At 43.1% G+C, this 8,846-nt stretch overlaps 1 protein-coding gene across 2 annotated transcripts in view; it reads left to right on the top strand.

The window, feature by feature from the left end:
* Nucleotides 1-7,467, top strand: part of AFAP1L1 (actin filament associated protein 1 like 1) — a 69,287-nt gene extending 61,820 nt beyond the window's left edge. For both annotated transcript variants that reach the window (XM_043913235.1, XM_043913236.1), the window contains exons 16-19: nt 716-880; nt 2,821-2,999; nt 4,780-4,908; nt 6,346-7,467. In XM_043913235.1, coding sequence (XP_043769170.1) covers nt 716-880; nt 2,821-2,999; nt 4,780-4,908; nt 6,346-6,369 — 497 coding nt within the window. In that variant the 3' untranslated portion in view covers nt 6,370-7,467. The remainder of the gene's footprint in view (nt 1-715; nt 881-2,820; nt 3,000-4,779; nt 4,909-6,345) is intronic.
* Nucleotides 7,468-8,846: the final 1,379 nt, after the last annotated feature.

Consider the following 8,846-nt stretch of genomic DNA (forward strand, 5'->3'; position numbering starts at 1 on the left):
ACAAAAATGCCCTTTTAAAACAAAAATGTGTATACATCACAAAATCTATTTTAAATTATTATCTAACATTTACTAAGTTCTATTTGCCAGGTACTACACCAAGCACTTTTCATGAATTATCTGTTTAAAACTTTATCACAATGCCAAGAGGTAAATCTGACTGATATCCATATTGACAAATGAGGAAACTAAAGCTAGGGGAAGGCACAAAAACACCACATTCACTTTGTCTGATGTAATACAACCAGTAATGGGCAAAAGAAAACACAGACCTTGATCTGTCTTGTTCTAAAGCCCTTGTAGGGCTTTCCCTGGTGGCTCAGTGGTAAAGAATCTGCCTGCCAGTGCAGGAGATGTGGGTTCAAATCTGGGTCAGGAAGATCCCCAAGGGAAGGAAATGGCAACCCATTCCAGCATTCTTGCCTGGGAAATCCCATGGACAGAGGAGCCTGGCAGGCTACAGTCCACGGGGTCACAAAAGAGTTGGACACAACGTAGCTACCTAACAACAAAAAAGCCCTTCCTCCTCATCCCTGTGCACCATTGCCTCCCTTTGGCTCCTAGTTTCCTCTCCTTCACACTAAATATATCTAGGGGTACGGACCTAAATAGTCCCATTTTATGGACAGATTGAGGCTGAGAGAGAAGCTAACACCACCCAAGGACTCTCACCAGAGCTCAGAATTGAGGACCTTTTCCTGCCTCATCTCTGCAGGTGCCCATCAATATAAGTACGGTAAGAACCGAGCTGAGGAGGATGCCAGGAGGTACCTGGTAGAAAAAGAGAAGCTGGAGAAAGAGAAAGAGACAATCCGGACAGAGCTGATGGCACTGCGGCAGGAAAAGAGGGAACTAAAGGAAGCCATTCGGAACAACCCAGGTATCTATGGGGTGTGGCCCTGAGCAATGAGGGGCTCACACTTGAGCCTTGACACCTCCCCTGCTACTAGCCACCTGGCTTCTTACCAGGAAGAGGTAGGCTTCTCCTCCCCTTTCTCCTTCTCCTCACCACCACCGTCAACACCATGTCTCCTGACTAATGAAAGTGCCATTGACTAACTGCTTTTAGAGTGAAGGGATGTATATCCCCTCACAATGTATAGACTTAATGTGGTAAAATGAGATCTGATTTTAGAAATTTTAAAACATGAAAAACAGAGTGTGCCTTAGAATCAAGGAAGAGATATCATTTTGAACCTCACATTAACTCATTCATTCACAGCTATGTACTAAGGACCCAAATGTGTGAAACATTGATCCAGGTACTGAGAATAATGGATAGTGACAGTTCACCAGTATCCCCTTCTGAAATCCAGGACCATGACCTCTGCAGGCCTTATATACCCTGGGCTCCTCTGTGCCCCACTTTCTGCCATTTTTCTGTTGAATTCTCTCTTTAGCTGCAGTTCAGCACACTTTCAGAATAAGGTTTCTGAACATGTTGCAGGGAACTGGAGGTCCTATCATTATATAAAATATGTCTAAGGTCACATAGCCCAATGAAAATCTGATGGAACCTATGGACCCTTTCCTAAAGGAGAAAACCCCCACAAATCACAATGTTGCAAATAATTTCAGGAGCTCAAGTGCACCCAGAGCCACAGATTGCCTAGGAATTCACAAACCTCAGACTGAGAACTTCTGGCATAATGACTTGTTCTATGTGGCTAGGAACCAGAATCAATGGGAAGAAGGCACACGAAGACAGTTTGGTTTCAAATAAAGAAAAACTTTCTAAGAGTCAGAACTAGAGTTTGAAGCAGGTTGACTTGACTGTCCAACTTGTCCTGCTCAATTTTTTTCTATAGCATATAACTTTTTAACAGATTACTTATTGTATTTGTATTGTTTTCTCTCTCACACACACACATATACATATAAACACACAATTATAAGTTCAATAAGGGCAAAGATCTTTCCCTGTTTTGTTCACTAATATATCTCAAGGGCATACACTGCCTGGTACCGAACAAGCACTCAATATTTACTGAATGCATGAATGAATAAAAAGAATCACCATTATCAGAAAACCCTCCGTGGCAACCTCTTTCAGGGCAAATAATGGAACTAATTTTTAAACCTATCAAGATCCAAGACAGCTCCTGACACAAAGTCCTAACACAGGTTTGTTGGATTAAACTGAATAAGCAGCAAAATCCTAGCAAGGACTTGTGATCAGTGTAAAGCCCTGCGTTGATTCTTGGTTACAAGTAAGAAAACTCACCGGCTTAGAAATGAAAAGAAAAATGTGACTGGAAACTTAAGTGATCAGGTGTAGCAAAGTCCAGGGACTTAAGTGACGTCACCAGGAAGCATGTTTCTCCAGTTCTTGCTTCTGCCTTTCCCTACTTTGGTTTCTTCTCTGTCCCCCATGGTGGCATCAAGGCTTCACAACTCTAGCCCTCACACGTCCATGCAGCCACTCCAGCAGAGAGGCTTCTCCTCCCAATGGGCCCCATAAGCACCTTAGGATTCACTTTGATTGGACCAGCTTTGGTCCCTAAACTAACCACTGTGACCAGAAAGTGAGATACAATTATGGGCCAGGTCTAAGTTATGTGCCAATCTCCTGAACTGGAAGTGAGGTCAACCCCATTCAATCTATAGGGAATGAGAGGGGAATGGGGAAATGGACAGTGCGCAGATAAAAACCACACAACCCAGCACGGAGCTAGAACTGCAGGTCCAAAGTCCATCCCTTAACCAGAAGTAAGGCTAGAAAGGCCCTCTGGGAAGGCAGGTCACGGGCTGTGGGGCTGCCAAACTCCCTGATGTTTCTGGCCAGGCTCAGCTATTTCTCATAGATGTCTTTGGACACAGGGGCAAAGTTAAAGGCTCTTGAAGAGGCTCTGGCCACCCTGGAAGCTCAGTGTCGGGCAAAGGAGGAGCACCGGATCGACCTGGAGCTGCGGCTGGTGACTGTGAAGGAGCGCTTGCAGCAGTCCCTGGCAGGGGGCCCAGCCCTGGGGCTCTCCGTCAACAGCAAGAAGAAGAGTGGGGTGAGCTGCTCCTTAATCTCCTCACATGCTGCAGGCTTTCATGATCATTCTTTGAGGGCCAGGAGTTATCCTTATTTACAAATGAGAAAGCTAAAACCCTGAGAGGGAACATGTCATAAGTGGCACACCTATGAAGGAGACTCTTTGGAGCAAGTTCTCTGGCCTGTGTTCTCTCCACTGAAGCACCACTATTTGACTTTTTATCCTGAATGTAATCTTAGAAGTGGCCTTGGGGTTATTGATAATATACTATATTGAATAAGAACAAACTTCTATTGATCAATTACCATAGGCTAGTGCAGCATCTTAACCTGTATGATTTCACACAATCTTCATAGCAGTCCAGTGAGGCAATATGATGTGTATTCACTGTATCTGACAGACAAGGAAACTAAGGTTCAGATGTCAAAGTACATGCTCAAGGTCACTCAGCTAAATGGGAGACAGGATCCCAAACCCAGGAAGTCTGACTCCAGAAACTTGCTTTAGCCACTGGTACAGGCCCCCTGCTGGGACCCCCTGTGTACCAGGCCCTATCCTCAGGGCTTTGCATCCGTTGTCTCTAATGCTCCCAGCAACCCTCATGTTGAATGGGGTTTCTTCAGGGAGAACTTCAGTGACCTCAGTCTGTATCAGTGTCTCAACCCCAGCATGACTACTAGTAATTTTTTATAGGGCCTGTCATGTGCATTGTAGGATGTTTAGTAGCATCCCCAACCTCTACCCATCTAATGCCAGGAGCTCCATGTCCAGTTATGACAACCAAAAATGTCTCCAGAAATTGCCAAACATCCCCAGGAAGGACAAAACTGTCCCCGTTTGGGAACCACTGGTCTAAATTACCAACAGTCCCATCTGTTATTCTGCTTCATGGCACTTAGCCACAATGCGTGTGTGAATATATATATCTGAAAAATAGCAGAAGTGCAATAAATGCTTGTCAAATGAATAAATGTTTATACCTGCTTTTAGACAAGGAGACAGTATTCCTATTACCATCCAAGGTCAGGCCACACCTCATGACTCAGAAGCCAGAGCAGTTTCTTCTACTCCTACAGTTCCTCTCCATGGGGTCATTTCCAACCTCATTTACAGAAAAGCTTAGAGGCCAGGGACAAAACAATTTCCGAGAATCACAGAGGGCTGGTGGAGGAGTAGAAGTGGTTCCCTCATCCCAGATGCTTCCTCCCACCAGCATGCCCTGATGTTCACATTCCACAGAGCTTTTCCCTCCACTTTTGATCCTTGTGATGGCCTTTGGAGAAAGTCCTCTCTAAATTCCCTACAGGCTTAACTATCGGTATGTCACATTCAAGGAACTACATCCAGCAAGATACTAAGCAATCAATTGAAAAATTTAAGGAGTAAAGGCAGTGTAAAAAACGTGAAGGAATGCAGGAAAGAGGTTAAGAGACAGGACTGTGGGATCCCAGCTGTCTCACTCACCAGCTTTATGGCCTTGAGCAGTGACTTGCCCTTCTCATTTTCCTTAACTGTAAAATGTAACAACATAATAAGTACCTGCTTTATATAACTGAAAAGGCTAAATGAACTATGATAATTTATGCAATGTCTGGTGCACAGTGAAGATTCAGATATTTTAACTTTAGTAATTTTAGTCATTTAATCATAAATTTATTCCAAGGCCCTCAGGTGTCTTGTACCCCTTACCCTGTTTGATGCTGACATGTTTGCACAATGTCTTCTACTTGCACTCTTTCAAGGGCAGGCTGTGTGAGTACGAGACCTCACCAATCTAACTATCTCTTGTCATCAACAGGAAACTGCAAATAAACCCCAGAACAATGCCCCAGAGCAACCTCTCCCTGTCAATTGTGTTTCTGAGTTACGGAAGAGGAGCCCATCCATCATAAACTCCAATCAAGGAAGGGTGCTACAAAAAGCCAAGGTACCACGACAGTTTGGCTAATCAAAATTCAGAGACCCGGAAGCTTCCTTTCTATATAACCTCACCAAGGACAAAAAATATCAGCTAGTGAGAAAGACAGAGAATTGCCAGTATATCCATGCAGTAAAACTCATAAACTTTCCTCAGAAAGCAAGACCCTCAAATCTCCCTTGGAACCTATTTACTCTTTCTTAATACATAATTCTGCCAAGGTTTGGTTTCTGAACCTACAATATGTGTTGAGACAAGAAAGTCCCCGTTTAATAGGTGAGGAAACTGAGTAAAGGCACTTGCCCAAGGTTATGCAGGGCATCACTGAGAGAGCTGGGATGCAAATCCATCTCTTCCACTTCCAAGTCAACAGCTCACTCCATGATACTGGAGTGAAACCTGGGGCATCCTACCTCTGAAACTTGGGGCCAGTTGTGTTCCAGAACTTTCTGAATTTTAGAAAGGTAATGTGGTGCATATACTATGTATAATGAAAGACCCCAAGTTCTCAGGAGGTACTCTGTAAGCAAACATGTTGATAATTCTATAGCAAGACACAAACATTCACAGCACATTAAATAAACAGACTTCAAATGACCTCTTATCAGGTCAGGCCAGGGCCACTGAATCTGTGCCAAAACACTTGAAAAAGATTCTGGTCTCAGAGCTGTCTGGTTTCAGAATGGCAGATAAGAAAGTGTGGACCTGAAAACAAATACCTGAGCATTAGGACATGAGATAAGAGAAGTAACCAGCCCAAGGCCAGACCACCGAGACTAGACATCAGCAAACTTTTTTGGGAAAGGGCCAGACAGCAAATATTTGATGCTCTGTGGACCACACGGTCTCTTTCACAGCCACCTACCTCTGCCATCATACCAGGAAAGTAGTCATAGACAGTGTGTAAAGGAGTGTGTGTTTATGGACACAACTTTGAATATCACATAAATTTCAGGAGTCATGAAAAAAATTTTTTTTGAAATATTAAAATCAGAATACCATTCTTAGTTGATGGGTCATATAAAAATATGTAGTGAGCCAGATTTGGTGGTCCATGAGCCAGAGTTTGCTTCTCTTTGATCTTTATGGGCCACTAGAAGAACTCTGGATTTTGTTCTAACATAATGGAAAGTCACTGGCAAATTTGGACCAAGGAATTCTGGGGTGTGAATTACATTTTTAAAAGACCATTCTGGCTACTATGTTGAAAATGGATGAGGGGATAGAGAGATCAGTTAGGAGAATTTTGATGAGAGATTAGAAAAGTTTAGTGGAGGTGATAGGAAGTAGCTGGTTTTAGAGGTAGAGAAGAAGGATTTGCTGCTGAGGATGTGGAGGATAAGGAAAAGAAAGAAATCAAGGATGTTTTTACCTTGTTTTCATCCTGTAAATTATACCTGAATATTCAATAAACCGATTTTTTTTTCCTGTTTTTCTGTTATTCAGGAATGGGAAATGAAGAAGACCTAGAAAGAAGATGAGGATTTCATCCAAAGGAAATAACACCTTGTCTATCCAAGGCAAAGCCTTTTTTACAAGGAGACATCAGAAGACTGGAAGTAGCCCAAACTCTCTGGCCATCCCAAAGACAAGCCTTTATTGTCTGCATGATTATAGGGAATATGGGAAGAAAAGAAGTAGAATAGGGAAACAGAGGGCATCCTTATAACTTTACAGAGGGTGGAAATGGGGGCGGAGGGAGACAGAAATCTCTACAGTTGTAAAGGTTTTGTTGATTGTCTTTGCCTTCCCCTCTGAAGAAATGAAAGCACATGTGAATAAGCCATTCCATCCCCTTCTCAGCATCCCATTCCCAGTCCATAGGAAAAAGGAAGGTCCTGAAGCATCAGTGGTGCAGTACAGAGAGATGGGACTTGATCATCTGACAACACCTGTGCCAAATGGATTCACACTGGGCATTACTGACAATCTCTAGGCAAAACAGGCTGAAAAATCAATACCATTATCCCTACTTGCATGAAGTGAACAAAAACTACAGAGATTATGCAAATTCTACAATCATTCCTCATGACACAGATTCTAGAATCCCAGATTTGAGTGTTTTCAAATCAGAGATCTGGCACAGAGGAGTTCAGCAGGCCAAGAAGTTCAGCAGCTGACATATTTTAAGCTCACAGTGCTACTCAGAAGCACAGATTTCTAATGTCCACAGAATGTTGCAGGCACTGTAAGGTGGGATCATTTGCTATCAATCAAGTCCCCCACCTAGTGTATACGGCACTCAGGCTCTGGGAGCTATGATTAGAAACCCAGGTGATACTCTTTATGTCTTTAACCTTACTTTGCACTTGGAGACCCACCAGTCCGCCCTTTAAACCCTACTATCAAGTAAACCTATCACATAAAACCAAGAGGATGATGGCTCATTTATGCCACAGGGGTGCTAAACTGTTTATAAACGTTTGATATTTTTATAGAAGAGCAAGGACCTCAAGTCCCAGGCAGTCTTCTAACTGTGCCAATTATTACTTTTTCAACACTGTGGGCCCATTACAGCCCTTCACCACCTTTCCCTCCAATAAAGATAAAAATCATTTAAATGCAAAAGCTCAAAGGTTAACTCAAGGGGAAAGAAAGGAAATCCTAGAGAAGCCTCTGGACACTCTGGGCTGCACACACTTTACTTACCTAAAGCTTTACACACTTGAGCCTCACCCAAACTGTATCACCCTCTGAGGGAGCAGCAGACCAAAGCAAGTAAAATAACCTGATCGAAAGTACCCAGCTGTCAGTGGCAGAATATAAGGCTTAGGGCTGATAAGCCTGGATCCAGACAAGGCTGCTTGAGGTCTGCCTCTGCCATTTACCACCTGTGACTTTGACCTCTGATTGTTTTATCTGTGAAAACCATGTTAACAATGGTACTTTTCTCCCAGGACTACTGGGGGGATTCAATGAGATTAACACACAGGAAGCATCTTGCACACTGTCCAAGAAATAGGAAAGGTTCAGCCATAGTGGGTATTAGCTAGATAAAAAACATCTGACAAATGTTGCATACTTTCCACTGAAGAAATGACTTTCACATGGTTTTAACAACCATTAAAAGCTAAAAGGCAACCAATCCATAATTGACATCTTTCATCCAAATTCCACCTGAGTGTCTTCAGTGACCTTGGAGCTCACATAAACTGCACTGCCAACGTCGTTCTTCCTTAAAATGTAGATCCTGGAATAGCACCCAGCAATTCAACTGTGTATGTGATGTGCGTCACATCCTTTCCTATAGTTATTTTGAGTGACTTTTCCCCCAATAGATCTTGGCTCTTTGAAGGGGTTACCCTTCAAAATTAATAATTAACATTTACTGAGCACTCACCATGCATCAGGCACTGTTAGCCATGACTGGCTTACAAGACATACATCCCGTGCAGTCACGGAGGGCCCCATGCCTAGCAGGGCTCTGTGCTTGGTTTATTGCTCTGTTACCCTCTCAGTAATCTTGAACAAAGGGCTCCACACTTTACTTTTGCCTTTTATGTAGCCAAAGCTGGTGCTAATTACTTCTCTAGGTATTTTCCCTTTAATCTTCACTAAAACCCTGTGAGATAGGTTCTGTTATCCCAGTTTTCACAGTTCAGGAAATGGAAGCCCGGAGAAGTTAGGTAACTTACTCAAGTCCACATTTAAGAAATGGTGGAGTCGGCATTTGAATACATGGAGTCTGACCCTAGAATCCCCTTCCTCTTGGTTCCAAGGTCCTGTTTGACTCATGTCCTCCCTCCTTTTGCACTGCAGCATTCAGAAGCACACAAGCACTTAATGAGTGGATGCAGCACACCTGGTGTAACTTAGCTATAAGATGTTTTAACAAAATGGCTACAGCGTGGATGCCACTTCTGGTTTGGTTGTTTTTTTCAAAGTGTAGGGCCATGGTTCTAAGGTGGACTTGAAGCTCCATCCTCCCCAGTACTGCAAAGCATTTA

Source organism: Cervus elaphus, chromosome 9 (assembly GCF_910594005.1).
Source record: "Cervus elaphus chromosome 9, mCerEla1.1, whole genome shotgun sequence".
NCBI lineage: Eukaryota > Metazoa > Chordata > Mammalia > Artiodactyla > Cervidae > Cervus > Cervus elaphus.